The sequence below is a fragment of the Hyperoodon ampullatus genome (genome assembly GCF_949752795.1).
Source record: "Hyperoodon ampullatus genome assembly, chromosome: 3".
Taxonomy (NCBI): domain Eukaryota; kingdom Metazoa; phylum Chordata; class Mammalia; order Artiodactyla; family Ziphiidae; genus Hyperoodon; species Hyperoodon ampullatus.
In genome coordinates, this window is record NC_136916.1 from 13,949,141 (window position 1) to 13,968,922 (window position 19,782).

Genomic DNA, 19,782 nt, shown 5'->3' on the forward strand with positions numbered 1-19,782 from the left:
TGATCCAGCAATTACACCCCTTGATTTTTAACCAAAGGAGGTGAAAAACTGTGTCCACACAAAAATCTGCAAGTGGATATTCATGGCAGCTTTATTCATAACTGCCAAAACGTGGAAGCAACCAAGATGTCCTTTTATATGTAGATGAATGGATAAATAAACTGTGATACATCCAGACAATGGAATATTATTCAGTTGTAGAAAAAAATCAGCTATCAAGCCTTAAAAAGACAGACAAATATTTTTCTGATTTATTTTTAAATTTATTTACTTATTATTTTTGACTGTGTTGGGTCTTTTTTGCTACGTGTTGGGTCTTTTTCTTTTTTGTGTGGGCTTTCTTTAGTTGTGGTGAGTGGGGGCTACTCTTTGTTGTGGTGTGCAGGCTTCTCACTGCGGCGGCTTTTCTTTGTTGCAGAGCACGGGCTCTAGGCGCACAGGCTTCAGTAGCTGTGGCTCACAGGCTCTACAGCACAGGCTCAGTAGTTGTGGTACATGGGCTTAGGTGCTCCGCAGCATGTGGAATCTTCCTGGCCCAAGGCTAGAACCTGTGTCCCCTGCATTGGCAGGCGGATTCTTAACCTCTGCACCTCCCAGGGAAGCCCAAGACAGATGAATCTTGAATGGATATTACTAAGTGAAAAAATCTAGTCTGAAAAGGCTACATATTATATGATTCCAACTATATGACATTCTGAAAAAGGCAAAATTATGAAGATAGTAAAAATTTTTGTGGTTGTCAGGACTTGGGAAGAAGGAGGAATCAACAGGTAGAAGACAGAGGATTTTTAGGGTAGTGAAACTATCTGCAGGATACTATAATGGCAGATACATGTTATTATACATTTGTTAAAAACCAGAGAATAGAAGGTACAACATCAAAACTGAACCCTAATGCCAACTGTGGATTTTAAGCCTTAATGATGTGTCAGTGGAAGTTCACAGATTGTAACAATTGTATCACTCTGGTGTGGGATGCTGACAGTGGGGGAAGGTGTCAGGAGTTACATAGGAAATCTCTACACTTTCTGGTCAATTTTTCTCTGAATCGAAAACCACTCTAAAAAATAAAGTTTTTTTTAAGCTGCCTATTTTAGAGAAAAGAAAGGTCTTGAATAAATTCATATTACACCTTAATAAATTAGAAAATGAAGAGTAAAAGAAACCCAAAGCAAGCAGTAAAAAGGAAAAAATAAAATTAGAACTGGAATCACTAAAATATAAAACATAATAATAACAGTGAAATATCACTGGAACCAAAAGCTAATAATTTAAGATCATAAAAATTCATAGCCAGCCTGGCTAGAAAAAAGAGAAAAGACTGTCAAAGCGCACTCAAGAAGAAATAGATAACCTGAATATAGCCTTATATCTATTTTTTTTAATGAAATTACAGTTGAAAACGTTCCCCTAAAGAAAACTCTAGGCCCAGATGGCCTTTAAAGAGAATACTAGCAGGAGTTCCCCAGCGGTCCAGTGGTCAGGATTCCGCACTCTTACTGCCAAGGACCCAGGTTCAATCCCTTGTCAGGGAACTAAGATCCCACAAGCTGTGCAGTGCAGCAAAAAGAAAAAAAAAAAAGTGAATACTATCAAACATTAAGAAATATTACCAAATTTACATAAACTCTTCCAGAAAACAAGAGTGAATACCTGCAATGCATTCTATAAGGCCACCATTCCTTTTGACACCAAAACCAAAGACATTGGGGCTTCCCTGGTGGTGCAGTGGTTTAGAGTTCGCCTACCGATGCAGGGGATGCGGGTTCGTGCCCCAGTCCGGGAAGATCCCACATGCCGCGGAACAGCTGGGCCCATCAGCCATGGTCACTGAGCCTGAGCGTCCGGAGCCTGTGCTCCACAACGGGAGAGGCCACAACAGTGAGAGGCCCGCGTACCGAAACAAAAAACAAAACAAAACAAAAAAAACCCAAACCAAAGACATTGTAAGAAAATATATAAGAAAATATGGGTCAATATCCCTCATGAATACAGAGGCAAAAATTCCCGTACAATTTCTAAAAGTAGAATCAAACAGTATATAAAAATGGTAATACATCAAGACCAAGTGGGATTTCCCCAGGAATGCAAGGTTTTTTAACACTGAAAAATCAACCCTTGGAAAATCAACGTACTTCATCAAATTTACAGATTAAAAAAGGAAAAAAATCAATCAATATATCTATTAAAAATATATAAACAGTCTCTTCAGCAAGAGGTGCTGGGAAACCCTCATGTCAATCAATGAAATCAGAACACTCTGACACCATATACAAAAATAAACTCAAAATGGCTTTAAGATCTAAATGTCAGACATAACACTATAAAACTCCTAGAAGAGAACATAGGCAAAACATTCTGTGACATAAATCATAACAATATTTTCTTAGATCAGTCTCCCAAGGCAAAAGAAATAAAAGCAAAAATAAACAAATGGGGCCTAATCAAACTTAAAAGCTTTTGCACAGTGAAGGAAACCATCAACAAAACCAAAAAAAACCTACAGGGCTTCCCTGGTGGCGCAGTGGTTGAGAGTCCGCCTGCCGATGCAGGGGACACGGGTTCGTGCCCCAGTCTGGGAAGATCCCACATGCCGCGGAGCGGCTGGGCCCGTGAGCCATGGCTGCTGAGCCTGCGCGTCCAGAGCCTGTGCTCCACAACGGGAGAGGCCACAACAGTGAGAGGCCCGCGTACCGCCAAAAAAAAAAAAAAAAAAAAGTGTGGTGAACCAACAGTAAAGGAACACTGTCCTCCTAAAAGTTATCCATGGCTCAAATCCTCTACCATCCATCCACCAGGTCAAGAAGGAGCCCACACTACCTGCCCCTTTCAAATATTCAAAGCCTGGGCCTCCCTGGTGGCACAGTGGTTAAGAATCTGCCTGCCAATGCAAGGGACACGGGTTCAATCCCTGGTCCAGGAAGATCCCACATGCCACAGAGCATCTAAGCCCGTGAGCCACAACTACTGAGCCCATGTGCTGCAACTACTGAAGCCCATGTGCCTAGAGCCCGTGCTCTGCAACGAGAAGCCACCGCAATGAGAAGCCCGCACACCACAACGAAGACCAAACACAGCCATACGTACATACATACATACATACATACTCAAGGCCTCACCAGATTATCTTCCTTAAATCTCCAAGGGTTAATCTGATTATGACTTTACCAAAAGACAGACTCCAGGTCAATCTTCACCTGTCTCTTTGCCACTCACTAACAGAAAGCCCAGAATCCAGTTTAACCCTCACCTGCGTCTTTCCCACTCAGCCATGAACATTTTGTCCACACACCCCCGCCTTTCAACAGCTGAAACCCTTCCACTGTTCTCTCTGGAACTCAGAATGATCAGGAAAAGCTGCTCTATTAAACTCAACCTTGGGACTGCCATGGTGGTCCAGTGGTTAAGACTCCACACTCCCAGTGCCGGGGGCCCAGGTTCGATCCCTGGTCCGAGAACTAGATTCCCACATGCTGCAACTAAGACATGGCACAGCCCACTAAATAAATAAATATTAAAAAGTAAATAAACTCCACTTTTTCTCAGACTATTCCCTGCAGACGCTTGATCTAACAACATCAGGGGTCACACCTGGACACCTTGTCTACCTCACAGCTACTTCAAGTAATGGGTACTCTACTACAGCTACTCTGCTCTGGTTTCACTGGCTTTGCAGGGGGGCTGGGTTCTCTTGCTCTTCAATGCTGATTCTAAACCCCTCTCTCTCTCTAAAGCCCTCCAGGTATAAAACATCAGACCTTATCACTCACTAGGTCTCACCGTTACAGTTAGTATCAATCCCTTAGAGCAGAATTTGGAAACGTACAAGCTTAGTTGTATTTTGGGTCTTATTTGAGGCACACGGGATCTTTGTTGCCGAGTGTGGAATCTTCATTGCAGTGCGTGGGATCTTTAGTTGCAGCATGCGGGATACAGTTCCCTGACCAGGGATCAAAGTCAGGGCCCCTGCACTGGCAGCACTGGACCACCAGGGAAATCCCAGGATTTTGTTGTTGTTGTTGAATTGTATGAGCTGTTTGTATATTTTGGAAATTAAGCCCTTGTCAGTCGCATCATTTGCAAATATTTTCTCCAAGTCCGTAGGTTGTCTTTTTGTTTTGTTATTGGTCTCCTTTGCTCTGCAAAAGCTTATAAGTTTGATTAGGTCCCATTTGTTTATTTTTGCTTTTATTTCTATAGCCTTGGGAGACTGACCTAAAAAAACACTGGTACGATTTATTTGAGAATGTTTTGCTTGTGTCCTCTTCTAGGAGTTTTATGGTGTCCTGTCTTATATTTAAGTCTTTAAGCATTTTGAGTTTATTTTTGTGTATGGTGTGAGGGTGTGTTCTAACTTCACTGACTGACGTGCAGCTGTCCAACTTTCCCAACACACTTGCTGAAGGGACTGTCTTTTACCATTGTATATTCTTGCATCCTTTGTCGAAGGCTGTCCATAGGTGTGTGGGTTTATTTCTGGACTCTTTATTCTGTTCCACTGACCTGTATGTCTGTTTTTGTGCCAATACCACACTGTTTTGATTACTGTAGCTTTGTAGTATTGTCTGAAGTCTGGGAGGGTCATAACTCCTGCCTTGTCCTTTTTCCTCAGGATTGCTTTGGTGATTCTGGGTCTTTTATAAAGGTTCCATATAAATTTTATGATTATTTGTTCTACTTCTGTGAAAAATGTCATGGGTAACTTGACAGGGATCACATTAAAACTATAGATTGCTTTGGGTAGTACGGCCATTTTAACAATATTAATTCTTCCAATCCAAGAGCAGGGGATATCTTTCCATTACTTTGAATCATCTTCAGTTTCCTTTATTAAGGTTTTGTAGTTCTCAGCATATAAGTCTTTTACCTCCTTGGTGAGGTTCACTCCTAAGTTTCTTTTTTTTTTTTTTGAAGCAATTTTAAAAGGGATTGTTTGTTTGCATTCCTGTTCTGTTATTTCACTGTTACTGTAAAGGAATGCAACTGATTCCTGTATGTTAATCTTGTATACTCTTACCTTGCTAAATTTGTTTATCAGTTTTTGTGTTGAGTCTTCAGGGTTTTCTACATATAGTATCATATCATTTGTGTATAATGACAACTTTACCTCTTCCCTACCAGTCTGAATACCTTTATTTCTTTTTCTTGTCTGATTGCTGTGGCTAAAACTTCCAATACTATGCTGAAGAGAAGTGGTGAGAGTGGGCATCCTTGTCTTGCTCCAGATTTCAGCAGGAATGCTTTCAGCTTTTCAACGCTGAGTATTACATTCGCTGTGGGTCTGTTGTAAATAGCTTTTATTATGTTGAGATATGTTCCCTCTAGAACCACTTTTGCAAGATGCTCATCATCGCTAATTATTAGAGAAATGCAAATCAAAACCACAATGAGGTACCACTTCACACCAGTCAGAGGGGCCACCATTAAAAAGTCTACAAACAACAAATGCTGGAGAGGGTGTGGAGAAAAGGGAACACTCTTATACTGTTGGTGGGAATGTAAATTGGTGTGGCCACTATGGAAAACAGTATGGAGGTTCCTCAAAAACTAGAGTTGCCGTATGATCCAGCAATCCCACTCCTGGGCATATACCCAGACAAAACTATCATTCGAAAAGCTACATGCACCCTTATATTCATAGCAGCTCCATTTACAATAGCCAAGACGTGGAAGCAACCTAAATGTCCATCAATAGACAAATGGACAAAAAAACATGTGGTATATACTGGGTTGGCCAAAAAGTTTGTTCCGATTTTTCCATAAGTTTTTACAGGAAAACCCAAACGAACTTTTTGGACAACCCTACACACACACACACACGCGTGCGCGAATATTGCCCAGCCATTAAAAAGAACGATATAATGCCATTTGCAGCAGCATGGATGGACCTAGAGATTATCATACTAAGCGAAGTAAGTCAGAAAGAGAAAGACAAATATCAGATGATATCACTTATATGTGGAATCTAAAATACAACACAAATGAACTTATCTATGAAACAGAAACAGACTCACAGACATAGAGAACAGACTTGTGGTTGCCATGCGGGAGGGATGTGGAGGAGGAAAGAATTAGGAGTTTGGAGATTAGTAGATGCAATCCATTATATATAGGATGGATAAATAACAAGGTCCTACTGTACAGCACAAGGAACTATATTCAGTATCCTGTGATAAGCCATAATGGAAAAGAATATGAAAAAGAATATGTATATATGTATGGCTGTGTCACTTTGCTATACAGAAAAAATTAATACAACACTGTAAATCAACTATACTTCAATTTAAAAAAAATTAAAAAAGAACAAATACCATACCCAAAACTGAATTCCTCTTCTTCCCCTAAACCTACCACACCCACAGTCTTTCACATCTTTGTCAACAGCAGTTCCATTCCTTCTAGTTATGTGGGCTAACATCTTTGGAATCATCTTTGGATCCTCTTTCTCTTACACCTTTTATCTATAAGAAAGTTATGTGGGTTCTACTTTTGAATGTATTCATAACCTGATCACCTTTCACCACCCTCCAGTGTCACCACCATCCCTTTCTGGATTATTGCAGTAACCTCCTAATGGCCTCCCTCTTTTCATTCTTGACTCTCTATAGTCCATTTACAACAAAGCAGCCACAGGTTCTTACAAAACCCAAGTAACACCATGTTACATCTCAGATCAGAACTCTTTAATGGAGGGGTCCCCAATCCCCAGGCCGGTACCAGTCCGTGGCCTGTTAGGAACCAGGCCGCACAGCAGGAGGTGAGTGGCAAGCAAGCAAGCGATGCTTCATCTGTATTTACAGCCGCTCCCCACTGCTCACATGACTGCCTGAGCTCCACCTCCTGTGATCAGCAGCGGCATTAGATTCTCATAGGAGCACAAACCCTACCGTGAACTGCACATGTGAGGCATCTAGGTTGCGTGCTCCTTATGAGAATCTAATGCCTGATGATCTGAGGTGGAGCTGAGGCAGTGATGCCAGCACTGGGGAGTGGCTGCAAATACAGATGATCAGTAGCAGAGAGGTTTGACTGCAGAGACCATAATAAATCAATCGCTTGCAGACTCATATCAAAACCCTATCAGTTAGTGGCAAGTGAAAACTAGCTCAGGGCTCGCACTGATTCTGCATTATGGTGAGTTGTATAATTACTTCACTATATATTACAATGTAATAATAATAGTAATAAAGTGCACAATAAACTTAATGCACTTCAATCATGCCAAAACCATCCCCCCACCCCCCCCATCTGTGGAAAAATTATCTTCCACAAAACCAGTCCCTGGGGGTTCCCTGGCGGCGCAGTGGTTGAGAATCTGCCTGCCAATGCAGGGGACACAGGTTCGAGCCCTGCTCTGGGAAGATCCCACATGCCGCGGAGCAACTATGCCCGTGAGCCACAACTACTGAACCTGCGTGTCTGGAGCCTGTGCTCCGCAACAAGAGAGGCCGCGACAGTGAGAGGCCCATGCACCACGATGAAGAGTGGCCCCTGCTCGCCGCAACTAGAGAAAGCCCTCCCACAGAAACGAACACCCTACACAGCCAAAAATAAAAACATAAATAAATAACTTAATTAATTGAAAAAAAAAACCCAGTCCCTGGTGCCAAAAAGGTTGGGGACTGCTGCTCCAATGGCTGTCTTTTCACTCAGACTAAACACTATGTCCTTCCACTGGCTTATACAGCCCTGTGTGACTGGCCTCTCCTCCTGCTGCACCCCTCCCACCTCCCTGTCTTACTCTGTCCCAGCTGCCCACCACCATCCCCACTTGTTTTCTTGTTAACCACATGATTATCATCTTAATAATATTTAACATTTACTAAGTAATACTTACTATGAACCAGACATTTTTCTAACTGCTTTATATGCATTACCTCATTCAATTCCAACAATTATCTCCCCCACTTTAACGAATGATGAAATTGGGTTACAAAGAGGTAAATTAACCTAAGAGCTTGGTCTGTAAGTGGTGAAGCCAAAATTCAAAAGCACAGGTGGACAAAGCCCACTGCACAGCCCAAAGTTTACATCTCAGTGATGCCCCCCACTTGTTATCCTCAATTAACATTCTTCAGAAATAAGCATAGAATAAACAGAAGATAGAATAAAGGACTAAGAATGGAAAACCTAAAGCACTTGATGTAGGGTTAGAGAGGTGGAAATGCTTAAAGGAACCAGGACACTTCCTCAAGTATTTTCAAAATTCAGCACATAACTAGTTAAACGGTAAAAGTCAGCACATAACTAGTTATTATGTAGAACAAAATATGACACTTAAAACTTACTTTTTCTGTAGTAACAGTCAAGGAAGGAACCAATGCAGGTGATGGTTCTGGTTGCTTCTTGTGTTTTTGTTTGTGTTTGTCCTTTTCTTTATATTTCTAAAAGTGAATAGAAGTAAAATCCAATTTAAATTTAAATCATAACCCACATATATATAATAAAGATGAGATTTCTATATAATTGTGTTTAAGTAATTTACAGTGTTAACAAATATTTGTCAAAAATAACAAAATCACTTCTAACCATGATCTTATTATTTTATATATAAACAATACTAGTAATATACTTATGGTATTACTACATATATTACTATATATTAAAATATATAGTAATACTAGTATAACTTATTTTAAGGTGACTTCAGTTCCCTTATCCTTGACCAACGTAGAACAATATATAAACAACTAAAGTCTACAATTATTTGCTACTTTTATATCTGACAAACTTTTTCTTCTGTGAAAAACACCAAATACTGTTGTGTACATTTCATAAATAGCACTTTAAAATTTACATAGCACTTTGACATGCACTATCACATCATAATGATGTCAGATTCTCCATCACCATGCATTAAATTCTATGGCCCACAAACTAAAAAACAGGGCATAGAAACTCAGGCAAAAAATTCTGAGGTTTACTCCGAAAATAGATGAATTAGTTATCTCTGTTAAAACTGATGAATTGAAATATAACAAAGGAATTCAATTAATAAGAAATTAATTACATATTAGGAGCCCCACCTTATTTAACGCCAAAAACTTTTAACGAAATCATTCTCAGATGTTTGAATCAGTAGGTAAGAGTCAGTATTGGGTGTGAAGTTTACTACTATTTAGTTAATTCAACTTATTTGTCATAGTTCATAAATTTAAACATTCAGAGCACTTAATCTATTCAAGGCATGAAAGAATAATATCACTGGCCCTGCCCTAAAACAGATTACATACCAGCAAAACAAAAAGCATAAAAATTAAGGATAGATGTTTTACTATAATACCCACAAGTACTGCCACTCTTTGCTTTTAACTCCTGATTTAATAAGTACATTAGATATCTTTTGACTGCAAAGTTAATACTTTAGTAAAATAACACAATAATAGTTTTTATTCGGAATTTTTTAGGAAACTTTCTTACTATGAAGATATTTTAACTGTGACAGATCATAAGATCATAAGGACTCATGCCTCCAATTCTTTGTAATAGGATGTCATGTACAAGTTCTGGAGCCAAGAAGAGCCTTGAGAAGTCTTCTATGTCTTTGACCTTTGCCCCCTTAGATCCCAGTCATCATGTAAAGAGTCTGAATAAGAACAAGATAAACAATCTCTACAATCTTGGAAAGCACAGAGAGTAAAAAGTAAAGTATGCATGTGTAAATCTATGAAAATGTGAATGTATGGAAGTCATCATGAAATAACACAGAACTTTGGTCCTTTGTAATACGCCAAGAAATACATCCTGAGATGAGGATTGCAAATGCTCAGTGGAAGACACTATCAATAGATTATATTCATAATATTGGCCGGTAAAATATGAATCAACGCAGTCTAATGACTTTCACACTAAAAAGATAGGCTGATTTTAATAGAACAATAGAACAAAAGGAAATTCCAGGAAAATATTCAATTAATATAAATATTTAGCGTATGACAAAGATGGGATTCCAAATCAGCAAGGAAAGATTGAAATTATTTAATAATGGTACTACAATAACTGGTTAATAATTTAGGGGAAAGTATCTTATACAAAGTAAGACAAAATCCAAATGGATTACTTTAAAGAGTTAAATAAAAATTAAAATAATCTAAGGTTAAAGAAAATATTTTTTAAAACTTTAAAGAACGAAAGACTTTTTCTGAGTAAAAAACTCACTAAAAAATCAGAAATGGATACCATATACTAACTCACATATATGGAATCTAAAAAAATGGTACTGATGAACCTAGTGGTGGGGCAGAAATAAAGACACAGACATAGAGAACAGACTTGAGGACACAGTAGGGGGAGGGGAAGCTGGGACGAAGCGCAAGAGTAGCACTGACATATATACACTACCAAATGTAAAACAGATAGCTAGTGGGAAGCTGCTGCATAGCACAGGGAGATCAGCTCAGTGCCTTGTGACCACCTAGAGGGGTGGGATAGAGAGGGTGGGAGGGAGGCTCAAGAGGGAGGGGATATGGGGATATATGCATACATACAGCTGATTCACTTTGTTGTACAGCAGAAACTAACACAACATTGTAAAGCAACTGTACTCCAATAAGATTAAAAAGAAAATCAGAAATGGAAAAGGCAGTTTTAGCTATTCAAATTCAAAATACTTCTACGTCAATTTAAAAACCATTAAAAAGCTAAAAACAAACTGAGAAGTGAGTTAATATGTTCCATATTTCAGTGCTGTTTAAATTTTATATATATCATTAAGAAAAAATATATATGCCATAAAACAATGTACAAAGGGCAATTTATAAAAGAAACAGAGTCACTAAACAACAATAACAAAGAATGTGCAACCCAACTACTAGAGAACTTAACGGTAATATTTTTCTATTACCTAGTGATCAAAATTGTTGGGCTTTTGTTTATAATAAGACCCAATGTCGCCCAAGTTACAGTGAAATGAGTACTTGCATACATTACTTGAGAGAATGTAAAAATGCAAAGGACCATTTTAAAGGTAAGAATCAGAAACCATGAATACATTATCTGATCTAGTAATTTCACCTCTAGGAAGTGAACAAGGTTTAAATACAGTTTATTATGCTACTATTTGTGATGATAAAAAACCTGAAAACAATCTGAATGTCCAACGACACAGATGTGGTTGAAAAAATTATTATACAACCATGTAATAGCCACTTAAAAAGCATGTTCTGAAGGAATATTTAAAGATTTGGGAAAATGGTTAATATGATATGAATTTTGCTTTAAAATTTTATGCAAGGAGCCAAAGAAATCTGAGAAAGAAGAACAAAGCTGGAGGCATCACAGGCCCTGATTTCAAACTATACTGCAAAACTATGGTAATCAAAATACTATGGTACTAGAACAAAAACAGACACACAGATCAATGGAACAGAACAGAGTCCAGAAATAAACCCATGCTTACATGGTCAGTTAATCTATAACAAAGGAGGCCAGAATATGCAAGGAGGAAAAGACAGCCTCTTCAATAAATGATGTTGTGAAAATTGGACAGCTACATGCAAAAGAGTCAAACTAGACTACTTTCTTACACCATATACAAAAATAAACTCAAAATGACTTAAAAAGAAGACCTGAAACCATAAAACCAGAAGAAAACATAGGCAGCATGCTTTTTGAAACTGGTCTTAGCAGAATCTTTCCAGATATGCCTCCTGAGGCAAGGGAAGCAAAAGCAAAAATAAACAAAAGGGACTACATCAAATTGAGAATGAAAAGCTTTTGCACAGTGAAGGAAACCAGCAACAAAATGAAAAGGCCATCTACTGAATGAGACAAGATACTTGCAAACAACATATCTGATAAGGGATTAATATCCAAAATACACAAAGAACTCATACAAATCAACATCCAAAAACCAACAACCCAATTAAAAAATAAGCAGAGGACCTGAATAGACATTTTTCCAAAGAAGACATACAGATGGTCAACAGACACATGAGAAGATGCTCAGCATCACTAATCATCAGGGAAATGCAAATCAAAAGCACGATGAGATACCACCTCACACCTGTCACAATGGCTATCATCAAAAAGACAACAAATTGTAAGTGTTGGCAAGGATGCAGGGAAAAGAGAACCCTTGTGAACTGTCGCTGGGATTGGAAATTAGTGCAGCCACTATGGAAAACAATGTAAAGATTCCTCAAAAAATTAAAAATAGAATTGCCATATGATCCAGCAATTTCATTTCTGTGTATTGACACAAAGAAAACAAAAACATTAATTCAAAAAGACATATGCACAATGTTCATTGCAGCATTATTTGCAATAGCCAAGATATGGAAGCAACCTAAGTGGCCATCAGTAGATAAATGGATAAAGAAGACAGTATGTGTGTGTCATATTACTCAGCCATTAAAAAAATAAAATCTTGCCATTTTACATGAATGGATTTAGACAGTATTATACTAAGTTAAATAAGTCAGACTAAGAAAGACAAATACCATATGACCTTACTTTTATGCGGAATCTAAAAAACAAAACAAACAAACTGAACGAAAACAGACTCAGATGCAGAGAACAAACTGAGCGGGGTGTGGGAGAAAACTTCCAGCTATAAAATAAGTGAGCAAAGGGGCTATAATACACACCATAAAGAATATGGTCAATAACATTGTTAAGAAATTTGCACAGGGACAGATGGTTACTAGACTTATTATGGTGATCATTTCATAATGTATGTAAATATCGAATCACTACATAGTACACCTAAAACTAATATAATACTGTACATCAACTATGTTATTTCCATAAAAAATAAATTTAATAAATAAGTGAATAAAATTTTATGCAAAAAGAGAGTACCAACCAGAAGGAAATAAACAAATACTGAGTATTTTTATGTAAAACCATAGGTAAGGACAACCAGTGTCACTGATAAATATATCAGTGTGTATAATTAACAATAAAAATAATCAGAATTGTAGCAATTTGTAATTTACAAATATATATATTATCTCATTTAATCCTTAAAACAGCCCTGTAAGGATCTATTTTTACAGATCACAAAGGAATGGCTTAAACAAGCACAAAATAGACTTTAACCTACACCTCCCAAGAAAGTTAACTGAAACCTTTAAAAAAAAATTTTTTTTTAAATTTAAAGAAAAATATAGGTAAGCTACCCATGATGACGAATTATAAAATGGAAATTTGGACTTCCCTGGTGGCGCAGTGGTTAAGAATTCACCTGCCAATGCAGGGGACATGGGTTCAATCCCTGGGTCTGGGAAGATCCCACATGCTGCGGAGCAACTAAGCCCATGCGCCACAACTACTGAGTCTGTGCTCTAGAGCCCACGGGCAGCAACCACTGAGCCCACACGCCACAACTACTGAAGCCCATGCACCTAGAGCCCGTGTTCCGCAACAAGAGAAGCCACCACAATGAGAAGCCCATGCACTGCAACAAAGAGTAGCCCCTGCTTGCCGCAACTAGAGAAAAGCCCACGTGCAGCAACGAAGACCCAACGCAGCCAAAAAACAAAAAACAAAATAAAAAAGGAAATTTGAAAGAGTAGGGGAAAGAAGAAAGATATAAAAGAAGGGAGAGAAAATGTTTCCATTTTAAAGTAGTTTCAGCTCCAGAATGAACTATTTTCCATGTAGAAGCTAGGGACAATACAGGAGTTTTTAACCTAAGTTTAGAGCAAGATAAACAACTAAGAGACATCCAATGTTTCCAGTGTTCAAACTGGAATGGGTAAAGAAATTAACCGTTAAAGGAAAACTAAAGTACAATACAGTAAAGATAACACCTGAAATAAGTTCATGTCTTCAGACACAGAGAAATCAGATATCTCAGAGTTTGAAAAGTACACATGCAATCACTGAACAACTAGTAGAAATATTGGGGGTAAATTAGAAAGCGAATTCTAAAAGGAATGCAATATTGGGCTTGAGGTTATTACTTCCCCAGAAAAATTCTAAATTATCAACAAAGATTTGCTCACATGTAGGAAAGAATTTCATCATCACTAAGTGCAAAGAAGAGTTCATCAGGAAGCCCAATATTAGAAATTAAATTTCTAGTAAGGAGAGCGTGTCTAGATTCAATAACCCCCAGCTCTTAAAAAATGGTGATTTGAAATCACATCAAATTTTTCCAATGTTAACGATTCAAAATCAAACAAACAAAACCCAGTGAAAACAACAAACTAAACAGCAACCAAAACGGGGGAATGGCAAAGGCAGATAATAATGCATTAAACAAAAACTGGCAAGCAAGCAGTGAAATAGAAGACTTCAGAAACAGAGGAGAAAATGCCCTGGACTGAACTATAGAATTCAGCTATTAATAATCCTGCTTCCAAAATTAGCTAAAATTCTGAGAATATCACAAAAACCCCTCATTCTGCAGAGAAGCAATCTTTTCTTTTTGTTTTCCTGCCTACTTAATTTGTTCTTTCTCTGCCTAAAGAGTAGTGCAAGCTTCACGGCAGAAACAGGAAAAACTAGAGGAAGGGAGAGTACTTACTCTTTGGAAGTAAAGGATCTAGGCTAGGAGTGAATTATATAAAATCAGAGGGTACTCTTTTTTTTTTTTTTTGCGGTACGCGGGCCTCTCACTGTTGTGGCCTCTCCTGTTGCGGAGCACAGGCTCCGGATACGCCGGCTCAGCGGCCATGGCTCACGGGCCCAGCCGCTCCGCGGCATGTGGGATCTTCCCGGACCGGGGCACGAACCCGTGTCCCCTACATCGGCAGGCGGACTCTCAACCACTGTGCCACCAGGGAAGCCCAGAGGGTATTCTTAACTGTATGAGATACCCCCACACAGTTAAGAGATTAAAATCTAGTATAAGACATTTAATAAAAAATTAGAAAAGAAAGCTGAGCCTGAGGTTTTACCAAAAACTGCATACTGCCCCAGCTGAGGTTTTACACTGCATCCTTGCCATTCCCTCTGGCGTCAGAAAAAGGCAAAATACTTAGCCCTCAAACCCTAGTCTCAAAAATAGTGAGAAGAGATTCAAGAAATTACCTAAACTATAGTGGAGCAAATATCTACAAAGAGCCTCACAAAAATGAGCAAGAGGGAAAAAAGTTGCATGGCAAAGAAAGCACAGCCAAAAAAGAAACAATATAAAGAGCACAACGTGCATAAGAGAACCCAAAATCTTACCCTACAAATAAATTTAACTCAGCATAAAGATATTTTTCAGAATTCCCTGGTGGCACAGTGGTTAAGAATCCGCCTGCCAATGCAGGGGACATGGGTTCGAGCCCTGGTCCGGGAAGATCCCACATGCCGCGGAGCAACTAAGCCCGTGTGCCACAACTACTGAGCCTATGCTCTAGAGCTCGCAAGCCGCAACTACTGAAGCCCGCGTGCCTAGAGCCCATGCTCCGCAATGAGAAGCCCATGCACTGCAACGAAGAGTAGCCCCCACTCGCCACAACTAGAGAAAGCCTGCGTGCAGCAACAAAGACCAATGCAGCCATAAATAAATAAATAAATAAAATTTAAATGCAATTTGAACATGTTTCTCAAAACTGCTTCATGCTGAATAAAACTTCGAACAAAGCACAAGAATGAGATAATGAAACAAAAAAAGGTTAAAAATAAAGGGATTATAGAACCGAAGTAATTTAAAAACTAAAACAGAATTATTAAATAAAATAGAATCAGCAAGGAAAAAAATACACATTCTTGAGAATTAAAATACTGCTTAAAAAGGGGCATGAAACAATCCTAGTAATGCAAGTGAAAAATCAGCAGATATTAAAGTGGTTATGTCCAAAAGGGAGGGGATATCTGTATGTGGATGGCTGATTCATTTTGTTGTGTAGTGGAGGCTAAGACAACATTGTAAATCAACCATACTCCAATAAAAATTTAAAAAAAAAAGAAAGTGGTTAGAGGGAATTCTCTGATGGTCCAATGGTTAGGACTGGGCACTTTCACTGCTGTGGCCTGGGTTCGATCCCTGGTCAGGGAACTAAGATCCCATAGGCCGCGCAGTGTGGCCAAGAAAAAAAAGGGGGTGGGGGGTTAGAGAGGAACTAATAGCTACATAAAAGATAATCAAACATAAGTATAACCTGTGTCCCTAAAGTAGAAAATCCAATGAATGGAGAACAGAAGATGTATTCAAACATAAAAGTCCACAAAATAAAAACTGGAAAAAACGCATTCTGAAAAATTCAGTTACAGAATGTTCAACGGCAAGACTTACTGTAGTTAAACTCAGTAGACTGCAAGGGGGTCAGGGGGGTGGGACTGTCCCTGGTCCTCCCCACAGCAATACTCTCCAGGTCCACTGCTTGAATTCTTAAAAGGAAAGAAAGTGTGACCTAATGATATTATATACAGCCAAGATACAATTCAAAAATTAGGACAAGAAGGAAATACTTTCCATTATGAACAAACTCAGAGAATATAGGTCTGCAGAACTTATTCTTGAAAAAAGATACTAAACAATAAAGTTCTGCCAATTTAAGACATGCTATAAAGAACTCACTGGAGAAGCTGTGGTGAAAGGACTGGTAGTGACCATCCTACAAATTTAAATACAGAACAAATGGGACTTCTCTGGTGGTCCAGTGGGTAAGACTCTATGCTCCATCCAATGAAGGGGCCCGGGTTCCATCCCTGGTTGGGGAACTAGATCCCACACACATGCACAACTAAGAGTCTGCATGCCGCAACTAAGAGTCTGTATGCCACAACTAAGAGCCCACATGCCACAACTAAAAAAAAAAGATCCCATGTGCCACAACTAAGAAGTCCATGTGCTGCAACTAAGACCCGTCAGAGCGGGACTTCCCTGGTGGTCCAGCGGTTAAGAATCCATCTTGCAATGTGGGGTACACCGGTTCAATCCCTGGTCGGGGAACTAAGATCCCACATGCCATGGGGCAACTAAGCCCGCACACTGCAAATACTGAGCCCGCATGCCACAACTAATGACCCTGCGTGCTGCAGCTAAGACCCAATGCAGGAAAAAAAAAAAAGAAGAAGACCTGCCACAGCCAAATAAATAAATAAATATTTTTTTAAAAATACAGAACAAATCCCTAAAACAACTCTGAGGATTGTGTTTACAGAAGAGAATGTCCCAGACCTGAAAAATATAACCTAAAGATCTTTGAAAAACAAACAAACTGGAGGGCACAGGAAATGAGAAGAGCATGGGGATGCTGTTAGCCTTTCAAGGCAGGAGCTCAATATAGATTTTGAAGCATGTAGTTAAAGCAAAATAGTTTGCCACCAAATAGTAATTACACATAAACCCCCTCCTTGTAGACAAAGTCTGGTTTTCTTTGGTTAATCACCCTCTCACATCCTCAAACTCCAGCCCAGAGGTGAACATGGTATATCTAAGTCAATTTAGATAAATCTACCCTCTCTACCCACTGACTGCCTTAGGTCTGGGATAGATTTAGGTCAGGATAATAAAACAGAAGGGTAAATTTTCTGTGAGATGGCTGGGAATGTTCTCTCTCTTAAAAATGTACTCCCTTCCTGCCTTCAGATGCTCAAGTGTTAGGCCATGACCCTTGGAACAACTGTAATCACCTGACAACTATGCCTAGAAAAGCCAAGAGAACCACAAGAAAGACAACAATGCCCTGCCACTGTTGAACTGGCTATTGTTAAATTAACTAATCTTAGAAAAGCCTCTGAACATCTTATGCAAAACAATAAATTTCCTACTGCTTTAGCAATATTCTGTTACAGCTAAAAGCATCTGAACTGGAAAGACAATCTTACCTCTCAATGTTTTCTGTTTGTTTTTGTAATCTCTATTATTAAGCTTCAAGGTATAAATTTAAGGAAATAATATCTCTTGTGGTAAGGAAATTTTATATGAAGTTCAATGTTATCTATTTTGCTTCACTTTCTTTTTTTTCTATATAGCCAAATAAATCTAACTTTAATATTTAAAAAATTAACGTATTATATCATTTTAATATTTTTTATTGCTCTAACTATACTTTTTAAAATCTATTTTCCATCTATATATAAAAATCTGGATTATATAGCTATCTATATATAAAAATTTACTTAGTAGTAATAATGGCTATTTCTGGATGGTGGATTCTGGAGTGGGTCTTTTCTTTTTTTTTTTTTTTTTTTTTTGCGGTACGTGGGCCTCTCACTGCTGTGGCCTCTCCCGTAGCGGAGCACAGGCTCTGGACGCGCAGGCTCAGCAGCCATGGCTCACGGGCCCAGCCGGTCCGCGGCATGTGGGATCTTCCCGGACCGGGGCACGAACCCGTGTCCCCTGCATCGGCAGGCGGACTCTCAACCACTGCGCCACCAGGGAAGCCCCTCTTTTTTTTAATTAACTTGCATTTTTTAAAATGCTTTGCCTTGTTTGAATTTTTTTAAATAATTACATATGGCTTAACAAAAAGAATGGGCTAAAATGAGGTAGAGACAGCTAGATATTCACCAAACCCATTTCCTTTTCTTATTCAGAGTATAACTAGACATTTCCCAGTTTCCTTTTGCAGTTCAGTGTGGCATTTAACTGGGCTGAAGTCAAACACAATCTCAATGGAAAACGATGTGTGCTGCCTCTAGGCCTGGTCCTTCATAGCCCCAAGTATTGAGTGTCCGTGCTCCTTCCTCTTCCAGAGATTAATGCAAGTGAACACGGCAGCCACGAAGGAACAATGAAAAGAAGGCCGAGTCACAAGGTGGAAGGAACTTAAATTCCTGATTCATGCTTTCTAAGAAAGAAAGCTGTCTGCAACATCCATTCTGGACTTAGCTGTGAATGAAAAATAAACATTGTATTAATCCTCATAATCTGAAGATTGTCATGTGTTAGGAGAAAGTTCTTCCATGAGTCTCTACTGTTTCTATATGTCTTGAGAATGAGGCAATGACTTGCCCATCATTCTGAACTATCTTTTCAAGGTTGTTCGTATAATGATCAGACTTAGAAAACAGAATGTGTACCTTAGGAGCAAAGGGCAGGCACACTTACTGTCTATTACAAAAGATTCAGGTGCCCTAAGATCAGAGTTCCTCTACTGCAATGCAAAGGACTGCATGAGCAGATGTCATCTGGTCCTCTTTGCATTGCCCTACGGAAACTGGATCCTGGGGGAGCAGTGCAAAAACACTGATACTCTGGCTACTTCTACTGCTTTAAGTAACAAACTATACTTCATCTCTGACCCAGAATTCTCTTATCTCCTAACTAGCTACCTTATAAGTAGAGTAAAATCACAGACCTCTTTCAAAGTTCTTGACAGTTTGGTAATAGGAATGTGATGCTGTTAGAGACATGGCTTTCTGGAAGAGGAAGAATAAGGGCCTCAAGGGCCAATTCATGGAATTTGAGGGAAGTCTGTGGGAATGACTAACAAACATATTGAGCAAATCGTATGGTCAATCAAGTAGTAAATGGTCCTTCATTTTACTGCCTGATAATGAGGAAGAACTGAGGAGGCGGCTGTTAAAACCCCCTCCAGGTTACAAGGATCTATTGTACAACACAGGGAATATAGCCAATATTTTAAAACTATAAATAGAGTATAAACTTTAAAAACTGTAAATCACTATATGTACACCTGCAACATATATAATTTTGTACATCAACTATACTTCAATTAAAAAAATAAAAACAAAAAACCTTCAGGTACAATGATTTCCTCACCAATCTGGCAGTTGGCTTCAGTTCCATCCTACCATAATAATAACTAGTGAACAGACATTTCTAACCCTTTTCAGATAACAGTTACAGAGCCACTCACCTATACTGGGCATGAAAGGAGGGAAACTGGCAAGCAATCACTATGGGCAGAAACAAGGTGAATCATAGGAACC

The 19,782-nt window shown here is 38.8% G+C and overlaps 1 protein-coding gene across 2 annotated transcripts in view; it reads right to left on the reverse strand.

Moving 5' to 3' along the window:
- The window catches only part of MLLT10 (MLLT10 histone lysine methyltransferase DOT1L cofactor), a gene marked incomplete at both ends in the record, with an annotated part of 247,795 nt that overhangs the window by 94,061 nt on the left and 133,952 nt on the right, over positions 1–19,782 (reverse strand). For both annotated transcript variants that reach the window (XM_079698968.1, XM_079698967.1), the window contains one exon: positions 8,289–8,384. In XM_079698968.1, the coding sequence (XP_079555094.1) occupies positions 8,289–8,384 (96 nt within the window). The remainder of the gene's footprint in view (positions 1–8,288; positions 8,385–19,782) is intronic.